Here is an 18,347-nt window from a genome sequence, read left to right on the forward strand (position 1 = left end):
TTCCGGTTAAGACTTAATGCTCCCCCTCACCCCCCCGCGTTGGAATTTCGAAAAATCCTTTCTTAGTGTGCGTTTCCATGACGTACCCTAACTGTGTACCAAATTTCACCTCTTTAGGTTAAGCGGTTTGCTCTGGGCGATGATGAATCAGTGAATGAATGAGTGAGTCAGTCAGGACAAGCAATTTTATATATTTAGATGTAGGATGTGTTAGATCCTTTTTCCAAAGAAATACAGCAATTCCTTGCTTAACATCATTACATTATAATATCATTGAGGAAAGATACAAGTGCATTTGCAATCATTTACAATTATTGTTATTAAGTTTTTTTTATAAACAGTAAAATTGATTTTAAAAGATAGAAAATAAATGCCAGGAATTGCAAACATGATTTAATTAGTTTTGTTATATGTCTTTTTGCTTAACATTGCAGTTTCAAAGAACTTATTGGCAATATTATGTAAGGACTAGTAGTATTTCTGTCTAAAAAAAAACCATGAAAATTATCTGCAAAACATTAAAAATTTTAACACATTGCCTTAATGATAGAAAAAATTGATAAAAAAAGTCTTGAAATTTATTTTTATTTAATGAAGTAGGATTCTAAGAATAATGATATATATAAAAAATATTTAATATTTAAACCACTGTACAGAAGCTGTGCATGTACAGAATATGTACATACAATACCGTATTTGTAGTACATGAAAGTTGACATTAAAAAATAATAGTCTTAAATGGAATGATTTAATTGAAAATAATTATTAATTTATTTATATTCAATTGCATCATTTTACATATTTTATTTCAGCTTATTAATACAGTAAGACTCCGCTTAATGCTGATTCAATATAATGCTGTTCTCTTGACACCTAAAAAATGCTCAAAATTTATGCTGATTCAAAATAACGCGGCATTTCATTGATTCGTATATAATATGATTATTCCCAAACACGAACCAGTCAGCAAAAGGTGGCAATTCGTCATAGCACTGTACTTCTCTTAAATCCATGTGTTTTATGCAATTTTGGAAAAAATATAACATCATGGATGCCATAGGAAATAGCAACTTGGTTTGGCAAGAATTAACTGATAAATGCATGAACAGAGTGTGGAAAAAGTTATGGCTGAAGGTATCCAAGAATTCTCATCAAGAAGAGCCTTTCGCTGTATCGTTACATTGACAAAATTGTCAATTTAATCGATACAGGAGATGTAGATGAGCAGGATATTGGGGAGTTACTTCAGGTTTCTGGTAAGAGCCTTACCAATGATGACTTCAAGAAGTGGCAGAACAAGGAATTCATGTAGAACTGGAAAATAGAGATTCTGAAAACGGAGAACCCAAAGAACTTACTACAGATTTCTTTAGTAAAAGTTTGGTAACGATAACTGAAATCATTGATCAAATTGTAGTGAATGATCTAGATTTTGAAAGGGGTGCAAAAGCAAAACGAGGCGTTTTGGATGCAATCTTCTGCTACTGACATTTGCTTAAGGAGAGAAAAAGCGACAAATGAAACTTCATGACTTTATTGCAAAAAAAAATATTTTCTGAAAAGTCAGTATCTTCATCACAAAAAATGAACTAATTAATATATTATTATACATTTCAGTGTGCATTTGTCTGTGTTATTTAACATATATTATTATACAAATTAATATAAAAATAACTTAAAATTAAAGTAAATTTTTAAAAAATTTTTAACGTGTTTCCCCGAAAATAAGACAGTGTCTTATATTAATTTTTGCTCTAAAAAATGCGCTAGGTCTTATTTTCAGGGAATGTCTTATTTTTTCCAGGAAGAAGAATTCACATTTATTATTGAACAAAAAAATTTCCAAGTCGAACTTAGACGAGAGTGGCGTATATTCGGCGTATCGACCTGTAGCCTTTTTATAGCGTCAACATCGGACTCGATGACCAATTAGTGCTTACTGAACCGTAGCACTATGCAAATGTCATGTGGCGTGATTCCCGGCCGACCAATTAGCCATCACAAACCTTCTCGGCCCCCGAAATGTTCGGTGAAAAAAATATGGCCCGCGGGCTATGATAAGTTGGACAGCGCTGNACCAATCAGTGGCTGTACTTTCAAAAAGCCAACGGCCACTTTCAACCATCTGTCGATGATCGTTACGACTGAAGAAAAACTTCACTAGGTCTTACTTTCAGGGGGAGGTCTTATATTTCGCAATTCAGCAAAATCTGTGCTAGGTCTTATTTTCTGCGGATGTCTTATTTTTGGGGAAACACGGTAGTTGCGTGTTCCCCTATCCCTATTTATGTTAAAATGGTTTCATTTAATGCTGTTTTGCTTAGCGCTTTATTGTCTAGGAATGCATCCTTCGCGTCAAGCGGGGTCTTACTGTATATTAAAACAGTAATATCTCGACTTATGTTACCCCGACTTATGCGAACCTAGAGTTACGCGATTTTCAAATCTCGTTGATCCTCTTTTGTCTGAGTGCCATACAACTTATGATTACTCCCCCCTCAAACTATTGTTTAGCTTACATGTTCGGACATGTCATGCGGAATCAATGCATAGCCACAAAATATTTTGTGTTATTTATTTCTGTATTTGTTATATCTACAGAGACTTTAGAGACTCTACTATGTCATCCAAATGAAGTAGAACTGATTTTTTTCTTGTTTGATGCCTTCTGCATCAAACAAGAAAAAAAAACTTTATCTTTGGAATGTAAAGTTAACATTATTAACTTTGATACAAAAATGAAAATTTATGAATAGGCAAAGAAGTTTGATCTACCGGAATCGACGGTTGGAACAATTATAAAAGGTAAAGAAAAAATTCTCGAAGCTGTGAAAAATGCTCAATCTTTAAATTCAAGCATCATTTGTAAATGTCACAGTATTATCATTGAGATGGAAACAATGTTAAAATTATGGTGGATAATCAAGTAAATGTGAAAAATTGTCTTGTTGATCAGAACACGGTGTGCTCTCAAGCCAAGCTGGTTTTTGAGAGATTGAAAGAGGAAGCTGGAGAGGTGGCTAAAGATGAAGAGTTTAAAGCTGGTAATGGTTGGTTCAGTCGATTCAAAAGTCGCTGTAATTGGCATAGCATTGCAGAAAGTGGAGAGGCAGCAAGTGCTGATAAAGAGGCTGCATCTTACTATTCAGAGAAATTCAAAGCTATGATAAATGAAGGTGGCTATACCAGCCAAACCATATTTAGCATAGATGAGACTGGCCTGTTCTGGAAGATGCCTAAAAGAACGTTTATCGTGTGTGAAGAGAAACCTTTCCAGATTTTAAGGCCGCCAAAGATCGATTGACAGTGATGGTTGGCGCAAATGCAGCTGGTGATTGTAAGTTAAAATCTCTCTTAGTTTATCACTCAAAAAATTCAGGAGCATTGAAAAAAAATCTAAGGCTGGCTTGCCTGTGATTTGGAAGTCAAATCGTAAAGCTTGGGTGGGAGCTTCCCTTTTTTGGAGACTGTTTTCATCATCACTTCATACCTTAAGTCGAACATTATTGCCAATCTAAACAAATTCCATTTAAAGTGATGCTAATAATCGACAAATACAACCAGCTTGTTTCAACTGATTGATCAGAGAGTCATCAAAACATTCAAAGCTCATTACACAAGATGATCGTTTGCACATCTGCATGAAGCTATGAGACAAAACAACGAGCTCTCTGTTAAAGACTTTTGGAAACATTTTTTTCTAAATTATTGTTTTCTTTAGTCTCTGGTCCCAATTNAAAATATTAAATACATTGTTTTTTAGAATAATATATCGTTACTTTGGAAGAAAACCAGCATAACTCAAAAAAGTGCAACTTTTTGGTTATGTCATAATGAAAATGAAAATGTAGTAAATTTTTATGTGGAAGAGTGTCACAAAAGTAACTTGCGTATTCGGCCACTTGGGAGCAGTTATGTGGGAGATAAGTGATATTCAGTTAAACTTTGGTTAAATCTTTGCATGGGATTTTCTCAAAACCAGTAATTTTGAGTTGTGCCTGTTTTCTTCCAAAGTAGCGATATGTAGAAACTGGATGTGGATAACCAAAAATAACAGAAAACACATTTCACTTGCGGTTTTTATATTAAACCTTCAAATTTCTTTGCTGGATAAAAAGGAAATGTATTTTCTGTTGATTTAGTTTTGTTTTAGAATAATTTAAAGAAAAATATTATTTTATTACATATACATCTTGTTTTTATCTTATAATTTTTATATACAGTTCTTCATAGTTCATAAATTTTATACATTTTGTAAATTCTCTTGTTAAGTTTTAATAATTTATATATATTTTATTATTTTTCTGCCATTTTGCTTGTTACTTATGCTTTTACAGGATAACTTAATTGTTATTTTGGAAGGTAGTAATCCCATGGTATATAACATTACTTAGCAGATGTAAATAAAATAAAAAATAAAATAAATTTATGTTAATTATTTTTGCCTTAAACAAGGTACAAAACAAGATCCAAAGTAAACAAGGATACAAACAGAAATTAATAAAATAAATTTATGTCATTGAACATAATTCAGCAAAATAAATATTATAATTCTGACACTAAGAACAAATCTATACTTAATGTATAACACAAAGTTATAAGCTTTTTATATTAATTAAAAGTACTTTTGCCTACTTTATTTAAGGCCTCATCAGTTATGGATATTTGAATAGAATGATTGGCAAAAACTTAAAAACAAATAAATAATAAAATACAATACAATAAATTATATAAATACAATAATAAATAAATATATATAATAAAAATATAACAAAAATTATAAATTGAAAATGTTTAAAAAGAGAAATGAAGCAATTTAAGTGGGAGTAAGGTGCAGGAATGTACAAAGCAAGAATGACATCCTCGAGATGGAAGATGGGTTAGTTTATACAACTGTTTTGAAGAAAGAGCAAAGTTTTATGAATAACATATCCATCTTGCATATCAAGGCAATCTTAATCCACAATGGTTGAAAATTGTAATGTATAAGCAAGTTTTCAGTATAACCATTGAATTCTTGGTACTGTATCAACAACTAAATAGCCTCCAAGAAGTGCAGAAGAAAATAGATATATCTTATCTGACAATCATTAATATCATCTATGGCTAAAACAAGAAGACAAAAAAGTTGAGAGTTACAGAGTGATGAATAACCAAGATCACTTGTAATGAACAACTAAATGTTTAATCCAGCAAAATCAAATGGTCAACAGAACAATTCTTCAGGTTACAGCCTGTGTACCAGCCTCCTGTTGAACAATTTGTAGTCTTAAATGAAGATGATTTCTGTTATTTAAAGATAACAAAAGAGCTGCCATTAACAAGTCAACTAAAGAAAAATATAAGCATATAAAATTTACTGTTTAATTTTGTATTACAGTAAAAGTGTGATATAATGGACCTTATGCTATTACAGACAGCTGATGTTGGTCCAGCCAAAAGTATGGGAAAATTATAAGAAAACTCATTTGATATAACAGACTTCTTTATAACATACTCCCACTACTATGGACTATTTTTCAGCTCCCACAGACCACTGTTGTTCTTTTATTATGGATGTTTTAGTTGCTCTTTTATTTTGGCACAGTTGTCATTTTATTTGCTTTATTTTCAAAAAGTAAATACAAAAATAATATAAAATTAATTTAATTATTTTTTGTCATTAATTTTCACATTACATTTAGGTTTTGTTTCATTTTGTGATGAACAACTATCGTTCACCTTATGTTTTGTTTTTTTTTTTTTTATGAGCGACAAGTCCTGTATTTGTTGTGTAAAGCAAAGTCATAGATTATAAAAGTAAATTAAAAGATTTAACACAAAAAATAGATGTAATTTAACAGATTGAAGATAGGAAATCTCGAGCTAAAGTTAGTAAAGAAATGTCTCTGAGTAAGCAGACAATTTCAGATATTTAGAGAGCAAGAGAAAAACTACAACAGGGTTTTCTTAACCCTAGATAACTAAACTTAATTCTCAGTTACATTATAACTACACATTTGTCGAGCAGACTCAACGTTAAAAAACATTAATAACAACAAAATTGTTTAATAAAAATAGGAATGTTACATGGCACAATAGTATGGTTAAGTAGGAACTAAATAAGAACAAAATATTTAGGAAATAAGTTTACACACAGTTGCTAAATATGTTAACATTGTGGGAGTTGCAAATTGCATTCTTGCATTTCATGCAATGGTGTTTTGTCATTCGACAAGCTTTCAATGGACATAAATAGCATATTTTACGTGGATTTGACACAGAATGAGTAGGAACTTCTACACTGGGCACATCACCTAGAATATCCTGTATCATGGTTCTGATATCACGCTTCAAAGATGCACTGTCTGTAACCGCTGTTGTAGCTGGGACTCCATGAGTTGGTCTCCCATCTTCATAAAGAAATTCTGCCGAGACATTGGGGTTTTTTTTTTGTTTCTAATGTTATTAGAGACATAGATAGCATAGTTGTTGATTGCCAATAGGTTTAGCATATTATAAAACACTCATAGTGGCCACCTTTTGGTTTTTCTGTTATTACTCATATTTAAACACATTTGATCTACTGTGTCTACCACACCCTTTGTACTATTATAAAAGTGTATTATTTGTGGTTTTCTTGTATTTTCATCGATGTTAGGTTGATTATGAATAGTCGATAAAATATAAAAAACTTTAGTTCGTACAAAGCCAAGTCAAATAGTGTCTTATTGCTGTCGTATCAAAATATTGAAGTACCAACAGCGCATGATTTGGAAATTTTTAATTTTTCAGGAATTTCTCTTTTGTTACTTCTAAGAATGCCAACTAAGGTCAAATTATAAGGTGACTTCAATAGTTCATCCACCAAAGATACAAATGTGAACCAGTTATCCATAGTAATGTTACAGTTGGTTCCATGTAAAATAGATTTTATTTCCTTTATGAAAAACATAGCCAATGGTTGATTCTGAGGATCAGTACCTTTTCCCAAATACAGAATGGCATTTATCGTGTACTTACTGTTTACATCTGCTGCCATAACAATGTACATAATGTACATGCCTTTGCAACAAAGTTATGTAGAAATTAAACTTTCGTCGAGCGGACTAAGGGATGGCCATAAGTCAATTTCTAATTGACATGTGAACACAATTGCATCACACACTACACTGTTTATTCAAATTATTAAGGTAGAAAAAGAATGATGGGCAGGAAGCGTGGGAAAGTTTGTGAATTTCACTTTCAAGCAAAGGTGTGTCATTGTGTGGACAAATGATTAGTTATCTAGGGTTAAAACAATTCTTAAAAATAGTGTAAAAAAACAAAATAAAAATATTGTTTTTATAAATTTAATAAAAATCTTTCTTATATACTTTACAACTAAAATTTTATTTCCTGTGTAATTGACTTTTGTCCACAGTATTGATATACTGTAGTAGATAAGTGTGAGATCAGCCGGGGGTACTAATTATCTTAGCGGAGTAGTACCTCTTACTCGGCGGCTAGTCGGTGAGACTAGTTCTCGGTCGTCCACAAGAATGGCCTTTCCCAAACTTAGAGAAACGAGTGTGGAGGGACTTAGTTAAATATTTAAATCTTCTTATAGCGGAAATTGGTGATGGCGAATTCACCTTCTTCCTCGTCAGGGCCTGACACCAATTTGTCAAGTTATCATTCGCAGACAAACACGCGAGGTGGGATCTGATTTAGATAACATTCAAGAGACATATTTTTAACCAATAATGTAGAAAATTTAATAATCTAAGAATAACAATATTGTACAGTATGAGAAAAATCAAATATTCAAACAATTGATCAAGTCAACGAATAGATTAATCAAACGCGTTGAGAGAGAAATGTATTCTTAACCTGTATAGGGGAGAGAGAGAACTCACAATTCATTCATAACCATACAACCTGTTTAGATGATCCTATCTTCTTCTTAATTGGCGAAGGTACTTCATTGATAACGTTCTCGGACTTCGGTTCAAGAGAGGTCTGGATAGGCACAAATATTAAGTATATCTTCTAAGTTTAACTCAATATTAATTCAATAGGAGACGACTATGGCGTTGGTCTTCTGTGGNTGATCCTATCTTCTTCTTAATTGGCGAAGGTACTTCATTGATAACGTTCTCGGACTTCGGTTCAAGAGAGGTCTGGATAGGCACAAATATTAAGTATATCTTCTAAGTTTAACTCAATATTAATTCAATAGGAGACGACTATGGCGTTGGTCTTCTGTGGCATATGTGTGGAGTCCTTTCCACTCGCCGATCTACGGATGAACTCCTAAGGGCATTGGCCTTAGAGAGCAAATGAGTGGAGTGCTGTCACTTTCAGATCTACCGACAAACTCCTCGAACTCTCCTAAACTTCGACTATATCTTCAGATTTACAATCAATCATCGTATTAGGATTCTTCCATGTGAATGGATGGGAAGGGGAAAGAAATGAGGGGTCGTCAGTTCCCATCGTGGCGAGATTTTTAACAGATGAGGGAAAAACAGAGGATGCTCATACTTCCGTCAAAGGAAGTGACTCTGTTATCTGCTTTCCCACGCTAGAAAAACGTTATTTTCCCATCAAAATGAAAGAATATTTTTCTGTAAAGATTTTATTTTAATTTTAATTTATTATTTTAGACTCGGGCTATTCGGATCTCACATAAGTCAGTTTTACTATAAATGGTAGAGTCCCCTTATGTTTGCAGTAACAGATCTGAAACAGGTAAAAATACATTGATTTAGCAACTGGACTTGGAGAAAATGTCTGAGCACTGTAGATATTTTCTCAAGATCCATTATTGAGATCCATTTTAATATAATTTTACTGTATAGTAATGAACTTTTTCATATATTGGATGAGTCTGTAATAATGAGTAATTGCAATAAAACAAACTTTTGTTTATAACAGACTAATTTCTGTAGTCTCTTGGTGGGCTGTTACATCAGGCTTTTACTGTATAATGTTTTTACTTTATAACATACAAAATAAAAAAAATTGATATACATTAACCATTGAAATATACAATATCTCTTATTCATATATCACAGTTAATTGTGTAGTAGTATCTATGCATTTATGCAAAATTAGCTGTTACCCGCGACTTTGCCCGTGTGGATTTTGCAATCAAACACCATTTATATTCAGTATTTCAACAACCATAGTAATTGTTATATAACACCTACTGCTGAGAATTGCTGAGAATCAAACAAACTGTTTTCAATTTGATCAATTTTCTGGAACATTTACAATTGTTCTATAATCAAACCAATATACAATAACAATAACAAATTTGAATTTAAAATGGTTCAAACATTTGGTTAAAAAATCGAAATACATAAAAATACTTATAACAATGTCTGAAATGTTATCAATTTAATACACCTAATTACTCAATGAAGACTAAACATAGTTGAAAACAAAAAATCACATCTAAAATAGTACAGTAGAAGCTGTTCTTCAGGGTAAGCATTAATCCTGTCTCTCTCCTTTGCAGGGGGAATTCCGAAAAATCCTTTCTTAGAGTGCATTTTCATGACATACCCTAACTATGTACCAAATTTCACCTTTTTAGGTTCAGCAGTTTGCTTTGGATGATGATGAATCAGTCAGTCAGGACAAGCAATTTTATATATTTAGATGACATAGGATTTATTTGTCATAGAGCCTGGTAAAAGTAGCATATGTGAAGTATAAATCAATGATAATGCATTAAGTTTTAAAGATTCTGGATCTATGGACTTGGTTTAATTATTATTTTAAGATTTAAATTTATAATTCTAGTTGCTTTTGAAGAACAAATTATCTTACTTTCCATCTTATAAGTGTTTTTTAAGCATGAAAAAATTTCTCGTAAACTAGGGGTCAACGTATATGGTGGGTATAAAATGTGAACCTTCATCATAAGTTGATAAGTGGAAATAAATACAATGCTTCTAACAATTGCTGTATCATAACTACACTAAGTTATCACAAATATACAACTAAAAATATGTTTGGTGAATTTACCTAACTTACTTAGCATAAAAATTTATTTATACTGAATTTGTATTATATTAACACTACATATTATGCTCCCACAGTTGATGTACAAACCATACATCACTGATATAAATGAAAGAACATAAGTAAATACTTATTACATGATTTATATTAGGTAACTTTTTCAACTCTGAAGTTACTATGATTACTTCAGTTTACTAAATTCAAAATTTTATTACTTTGCTATTTTATCTGTTAAAAAAATTAATTTTTTCTCATGCAAGCTATAAAAGTTATAGCATTTGCTTTTTTATTGTTTTTCCCCCCTCTCTTTTTCTCTTCCATTTTAATGACTGGTATAAGTGCATGAATCACTGCCAAATTGATGTATATTGAAGGTGCCAAGATACATTGGATTCTGCAACATTCATGTTATTCATAATGCATTCGTGAAAAGGCTAGATGAATTTGGGGAACATGTGTCAAATATTGTGCTGGCTGCATAACATTTGTTCTATGGTTTGCCTTTAAGATGGGAAGACTGAAAAAATACAGGAGGAAAAGAATCCACACCACAGATTATAAAGTATGTACTTTATAGTTGGCTGATCTGGAATCTGCAGCAACTAGATAGCTGGAGCAGTGGGATGCTTGTAATAAATACTTTTTGAAGTTTGTACCTCTATAGCAACTGAAGATCATGTTAAGTGCAAACTATGCTAACAATTTCAACTCCTTTGAACTCTTCAAGTTTTAAGGCAGAAGTTCAGTTTAGCATTTCCTATTGCCAAAGTATTCTCTTGATTCTCAAAATACACAACAACCTACAAATAACCATTAACTGGTGTGAAATTCTTCAAAAAATCGGCGAACGTTTTCAATGCCCCTCCTGGGCTCTTCAGGCTTATTTTTATATCTTTCATTGTAACTGGATTCTTTAATTTGAATGGAAGATATAAGTTACAACAGAAGATATAAAAATAAGCCTGAAGAAGAGCCCAGGAGGGACATCAAAAATGTTCACTGATTTTTTGAAGAATTTCACACCGGTTAATGGTTATTTGTAGGTTGTTGTTTATTTTGAGTATATACAACCTGGTGTGGTGAGAAAGTTCATTCTCTTGATTCACTGGCTTTCTCTAGCATGAAGAACCACTGGTCCATATCTTTTATGATGAATTCAAAAAACTTTCTTTTTCTTATACGATGAGTTTGCAAGCCAGAAGTATTAAAGAACAAGAACTTGCTGAATGAACTTACTCTGTTGTCGTTTTTGCTTTGACTAATCTCTTGCCTGCTAGTGATGAGATCATAAACAATGAAGTTGTTTCTTTGCTCAAGGATCATCAGAAAAAAATTGGCTGGAATTTTTGAAAGAAATTCAGCAACATTACATTTCTAGTTGCAAACACTGATGAAATGAGAAAGTACTGTACAAAAAAAATTTCAGATACTTGAATCCTTCAGAAGAATATCTGAATCTAGTTGCCATGACATTACAAATATTGCTCAAAAAATTTTATTTGAAACACCTGTTGCTGTTGTTGAACTACAAGATGAATGATAGTTACAAAGTGAAGAGAGTAGTCTTTCTAGCACAGAAAAAAATGGTAAGTTTGTGAGAATAGAACATTACTGGAGAGAGATTCACCATTAAGATTGTTGACAACAGTGGGAAATATTTGAACATTGAAAAAATAGTAAAGGCTCTGTTGAATAGGATTATTAATGTAGAAAGAGGATTTTAAGTCAATAAGGATTCTAACAGGAGATAAAAACAAGGCTGTTAATGTGGGTGCTCAATGTGGGACAACACACAAGCAATTATATTAAAATGTTTAGAGGAAACCTGAAACAATTCCCATTAGAAAAGAGTTTTTGCCTCTTGTACACAGTATTCATTCCAGCTGCAATGCCTGTTTAGAGATGGAATGTAAAAGAAAATAGAAAGAGGAAAGAAGAAGAGAGAAATAAGAGAATGTCCACAAAGAGAAAGAACAGTTGCTTGATTTGTATAAGCAGAAAGAAGGCATACAGAAGTTGGAGGAGGTACTAGAAGAAAAAAGCTAAACACTTTTGAATAAAGCAGAATAAAGCCTTGAAGGAAAGTCATTTATCAGAAGTGAGAATAGCTTGGGCAATGCTGGAAACATCTAAAGCAGTACAGAGTAAAGGTGATCTTTTGAAAAAGGAAGTTGAGAAGCTAGAGTGATAACTAAATCATTAGTAACATCTTTTTTTTGCAAAATACCAAAGAATGACTAAAATGTTTATACTTATGTTTGATTAAAAAGTTAGCATTATGTTCAATTTATAAAACATTAAATGAAAACTATAGCATATTATTCAGTTTGTAAATAAAATTTTCTTTTAATAACCTTTATACGTTAAAATGTTTCTAAGAAAGATCTATCACCTGTCTCTTATTAAACAATTGATTAGAAAAGTTAATTTCTGTATAAAAACACTCCCTTTCCCTAAATATGGTCGTTTTTAAGGTTTTGAGAAAGTACTAGTAGATATTTTCAATTATTATAGCTAGATTAAGTAACAAAAAAGTTTACTTAAAAATATTTTCTAGTTTGAAAAGAAAGGTTAGTTTTCAATTTCTAAAAAGTTTTTTTTTTTAGTATAAACCCTGCTTGTTACAGTGTTGTACTATCACATATCATATACAGTGGTCCTATCATGATACTTTCCTGTGTAGTAATAATAGAAATATTTTATTGGAGATGTTGATTTTTCCTTGAATGTATTTATTGGTAGGCACATAGAGTTCTTACTGAGTAATTTACTGAACATTTTAGTTTACCCTTGGTGTCCTTCATAGATCCCATTGCTTATATCCCTTTTGTATGAGCTGTACCAGGACATTGTGTGACTTTGTCATATCATGATAGAATTGAGGCAGAGCCAGAAGGAAAGAAGCAATTCTTGTACAATACCTGACAGACACAGACAGGTGAACTTTGCACTTCACTTACTTTTATAAAAGAGGCTATTCTTGTACCTGCTTGGGAGACAATCACTGGTCAGGTATGGAAAGTCAATCCAAGAACAAAGCAGTCAATGGCAATTGCTTTGTTCTTGTGTTTGGTTTGTTTTTCACACATTGTCTGTTAGGCATACAAACATTGTTTTTATTTTTCACCCCTAGGCCTAAATTCTGTTAGGTGTGCTCATCATGCAGAAAGCATGAACATTGTCACTGTAATACCTTTGTATATTGAAAATGAAGTCATGGACAGTGTTTTTATTTTCTTGGCTCTGTTATAAATAACAGAGAAAGTATGGCATACAGTCAAAAATAGACTCCCCCCAAGATTTTTAAGTTTTTGGATTCAGGATCTTGAAACATTGAGATGTGCAAAAACATTCAGAGTTTTTTTCTGTGTATGGATGTGTCTGTGTGTGTGGGGGGCACAGTTTTGTTTACTCTCTTTGAAACTTAATAACTCCTGTACTTTCGAAAATTTCTGAAATTTTTCAGGAAGATTTGTGTATTAGAAAGATTTATGAAATTAATTTTGGTGGTTTAACGTCAACAGGGTTGGGAGATAAAGGGTGGCCATGTGTCATATCTCAAGTAGGGTTGGACTTAATGGCGATTTTACTCATTATTAGCATTTACAAGTTTTTATAAAACCCATTCCTATTCTCAAAATTAAGCTTTTTGCCATTTTATAATAATTAAAAATGTAAACAGTTTTTTTAATTAATGAAATATCATAACAGATAGGGCCACCAGAATTTTAAATGTTGCAGGGAAAGTTAAGCATTTTATTGCTAGATTTTTTACATTTAAATGGATCTACATTACATTTCTGGATTCCTCATCTCAATTAATGGAAAATGGAAAAGTTTTGTCAAAATCAATCTATTAAATTTTGAGAGCAAACTTAATTCTATAAGTCCATCCAAGATGTGCTAGCAACCATGAAACATCGATTGGCAAAGTCTTGCGATTTGTGCAATATTGCTTTATTGTACATGATTGTGAAACTACCTTATATCTCAAAAACAAAATCATAGACCTCCCCTTTTTATTGCATTTTTGGATTCCGCATTGCAATTAATGGAAAATGGCAGTTTAATCAAAATTGATCGAATGGATTTTGAGAACAAACACAATTCTGTAAGCCTCATAGAAGAAGCTTCACTAACACTTCGCTTCAATAAATTCAACTACTCAAAACTGGGTATAGGATAATAAACACCACATATCTTTGTAGTTTCTTCTTGCTGAATATTGGTTATATGCAATGTTTATGAGCTATATAATATATATTGAAAGAATTTTCAGTGTCTTGATGAATGATATGATGATATTTCTGCATTTGCCATTGATTATCATGTATTATTTCCAGATTTTAGTTCTTTCCTTTGGTAGTCTATTGTATATTTGGAAATCAATTTATAAGGCAGGTATAATCTAAACCAGAATTTTAAGCTGAAAATCTTGATGTTGACTTATATGCCAGCATTTACAGTAACTTTTATGTTAGGAGCAAATAAAGGTCATGTTTAGTATCATATTTTTTGTTGAGATTTCTATTATGTTTTTGATACAGATAAGATGATATAAAATTTTGTGTGTACAGTTTAAAACTGTATATATTATTTACATAAAATTCTAAGGATACATCTTTAAAATTAAACTCTGTCATATTCTGTAAAAATGAGTAAAATTTGTCATTTATTCATTAAGAGAAATTCTATTTTAATAACACCTAAATGCAATTTCCAGCAAACAACAAGTAACAATTTGCTGGACGTTGCATTTAGTGTTATTTATTAGAACATTATATAGTTCCAGTTGATGTTTTAAAATTCTATTTTAAATCTATATTTTGATTTTTTGGTCATCTGGAGGTTTATATTTTGATTTTCTTATATATAATTTTTCTTTCTGTTACATTGATTTCGCTTGTTATTAATTCTACATCTTTATTCAGCTTAAATTATCATTTAATAATTTCCAATTTGTTTGGAGTTTATACTAATGAAGAAAGGTACATAAAACATTGAAGACTTTTGAATATTATTCTTTGTATTTTAAAATACTCACTTCTGAAAATGAGATTCTATATACAACTTTAAAAATACATTAATATTTGTTTCAGTTTTTTTAATTAATAATGTTTTATTTATCAAATTTAATTTATATTTCTTATTTTACACATTTTTAATAAGACTAGGTCAGATAGTTTTGTTAATTTTTCTAACATTGATTACTCAATTCATATTCAATCAAATAGAATTTTAAGTTATGTAGTTTAAAATTTTGATCATAATGTTTACATTTTAATCATAATTTAATTGTTGAACTGAAACATGGTATAAAGTTTTAGATTGAATTAAATACAGAAAAATTAAAAAAAGATTACAGAGGATTCCTTAAAAATTACAGAAAAGTAATTTAGTGACCTATTAAAATCAGTCTTTATATATTTGTAAGTGAATGTAGTTGAATTCATGTTTATGTAATAATGATGCTTAATGAATTTATTAAATAATCAGAGAGCATTATTGTATTTCTGATTTAAATTGTTTTCTTATTTATTACATCTGCAGCTAATGATAACTACACTTCTGATGTAGAGATTCAAAGTAAAAATGGGCCACGTATTAAACATGTATGTAGGAGAGCATCTGTTGTATTTGGTTATCCTCTTGCTTCATTTGAAAAATCTTCAAAGGAAGATGATTTTAATTTGAGTGCATTGCCAAAAGAAGAAAAACAGAAAATTCTTGAAAATGATGCCAGTATGTATAAACAGATCATAAATTTTAAATTCCGTTTTTAAAAATTCTTTACGATAAATACCTTAATCTTACAACAGTCAAAAACACAATTGTTCATAATATATAAAAGGTAAAACATTTATTTTGCTTAAACATTTTTGAAGTTCATAACTCCGTTTCTAAAAATACATTAAAAGTTTTTTTAAATTAAATATTATAAGAAATATATAGATGCTTTTTTATTAAGCATCTATATATAGAATATAATAATTAATTTTAAAAAAAACTTTGTAAATTTTGTTCTGTTCTTATTTTAATTAATGGATAAATTTGTTTCTGAATATGGAATTGTAAATTTTGAAATACTGTTTGGTTTCTACTAATTTTGATAAGAACATCATCAAGTTAATCCAAAATTTCAATCTTAAGTTCTGCTTATAAATTTGAATTAGAATGTTAGCAATTTTTAATAAAAATTGTTTGAATTTGAAGTAGAATTTAAGTTCTTCAAATTAAAACATAATTTTTTTTATTAAAAACTACTTTAATTAATCAAAAATAGGCATTAAATATAACAATAGCCAATTTAAAACGTTTGGCAATCTTCTGCCAATATCTTTAATTTTTGCACATTTATTTATTTATTTATTCTACTTTACTGAAAATTTTTCATAGTTGAAAATAAGTATTCAGAATGTTTATTTTCATTTAAATTTTTTCTCTTTAAAAATAATTTAGTTAGTATAAAATTTTATTTTTATTCAGTTTTAAAACTTGGACATTATTATTATTCTATTTTTTACTAAATAGAAATGTCTTTTTCTTTAAGATTCTCTTGATATAGATGATCTTCCAGTGGATGAGCTAATAAGAAGGGCATCGGAAAAAGATACAAAAGACGTTATAATCATTCGAAAGTCAGAAAAACAAGATAATCTTAATAAATCACCAAGTACTTATGTAAAGAATGGGTTAAAAAGTCCCAACTCCAAAGAAAACAGTGTACGAATCAGAAAAGTCCGTTGTAAGCGTTGTGAAGGTTGCAAGGCTGTTGATTGTGAAAAATGTGTCTTCTGTCTGTGAGTATATACCTGTAAATTAAATTACAGAATAAACAAAAAATACTTAATAAATTTTTATTACTGATTTCATTGGAAAAGTGCATATTATAAATTTTCTGTATAGAATTTGAAAAATATTTTAAAAATACATGATTTGTCAAAGTTATAGGGAGTTAAACAAATATTTCAGTTTGTATAATTATCTGTTTAAATTTGAAAAATTTAATGCTAACGTTGTATTTTTATTCTGATCTGACCTTTTACAGTTTTTGTGAAAATTGATAAGATTTATTTTACTTCAATTTATTAAATAAGTATTAATTACATGGATATTAGTTATATTGTTGCAGTTAACCTACTTAATTTTACAAAACAGCACAAAATGCTTAAAAGTAATATGCCATTTTTTCAGAAATTTACTAATAATTTTTGGTTGCTATTTAAAACTGTTGATAATATATGTTTCTCTCATTTTGATATCATCATATGAACATGTATTGCTGGAAGCGCACCTGTAAAATGTTTAAACTTCTACAAAAACAATACTTCATTAAGTGGCAAATTTAATTAAATTATGAAGCAATGAAAATGTCTAGTTTAATTTGATATATATTGTAAGCTACAAGATTTTAGAAGCAAGAGCATAAAAAATATTTGAAATAGTAATTTTTGATATAATTTCAAATTGAATATTTATTTCAAAAAGATATCAGACAACCATTTACAAATTTTCATACTATCATAACATAAAATTCATTCTAATATTTTGAAAACAAAATTTAACTTGAAAAATATAACTATATAAGGGTGATTCAGGACTTCTGTGACAAGCTTTGCGGCATGATAGATCTCTCAGAGATAAACATTTTATGTGCAGTAACTCATGTTTGCTGACATTTTCTTTAGGAGCTACGCAATCCATTGTCAGAAATATATTGTGCATGACAAGTGTGGTACCGTGGGTGTTAATTTTTTTTTTCCATTACATTATTCATGTGCAATGGTGAACAATAACTACGTTCAACTTCTATACCAGACTGAATATGTATAAATGATAACTATACACCTTAAAAACCTTTAATAACCAGTAAAGAACTTTAATATACAGGTAACCCCCGTATAACACGGCACTTCTATAGCACAGATTCGCTCTAACACGGTTCGAGAATTGGTACCATCCCCCGTATAACACGGTAGTTTTATAGCACGGATTCACTCTGGCACGGTTTGAGAATTGGGTAAAACCCTCGAACAACAGGAAATGTAGTTCACAAAAATTATTATTTTCGTGAACTATTAGTACTTAAGTACGTAAATTTTCTCTTCTTGCCTTCTGTCGATACACGTGGTCCTTCTCGAAACTTGTTTCAATGTTGCCAGATCGCGACGCTTCTGCTTCTGATGTTGCCGAATGTTTTTCCCTTATTCCATACTTGCTTTATTTTTCATAAGTGCTTAGCACCATATAAGGAAATTTATAAAGACCTTTTAACTAGAAGCAAGCAATCTAAAATTACATACTTTTTGCAAAAGGTAAAGCATGGATCTGAAGATAATGCAGAAAAATGCTCA

The 18,347-nt window shown here is 30.5% G+C and overlaps 1 protein-coding gene across 2 annotated transcripts in view; it reads left to right on the forward strand.

Moving 5' to 3' along the window:
- LOC111622930 overlaps positions 1-17,986 on the forward strand; it is a 98,535-nt gene extending 80,549 nt beyond the window's left edge. The window contains exons 7-8 of one of the 2 annotated variants that reach the window (XM_023365397.1): positions 15,544-15,735; positions 16,544-17,986. In XM_023365397.1, coding sequence (XP_023221165.1) covers positions 15,544-15,735; positions 16,544-16,797 — 446 coding nt within the window. In that variant the 3' untranslated portion in view covers positions 16,798-17,986. The remainder of the gene's footprint in view (positions 1-15,543; positions 15,736-16,543) is intronic. The other variant, XM_023365398.1, reaches the window with a different exon arrangement.
- The last annotated feature ends 361 nt before the right edge of the window (positions 17,987-18,347 follow it).

This window comes from Centruroides sculpturatus, unplaced genomic scaffold, assembly GCF_000671375.1.
Source record: "Centruroides sculpturatus isolate CEXI.00-Female unplaced genomic scaffold, Cexi_2.0 scaffold282, whole genome shotgun sequence".
NCBI classification, from domain to species: Eukaryota; Metazoa; Arthropoda; class Arachnida; order Scorpiones; family Buthidae; genus Centruroides; species Centruroides sculpturatus.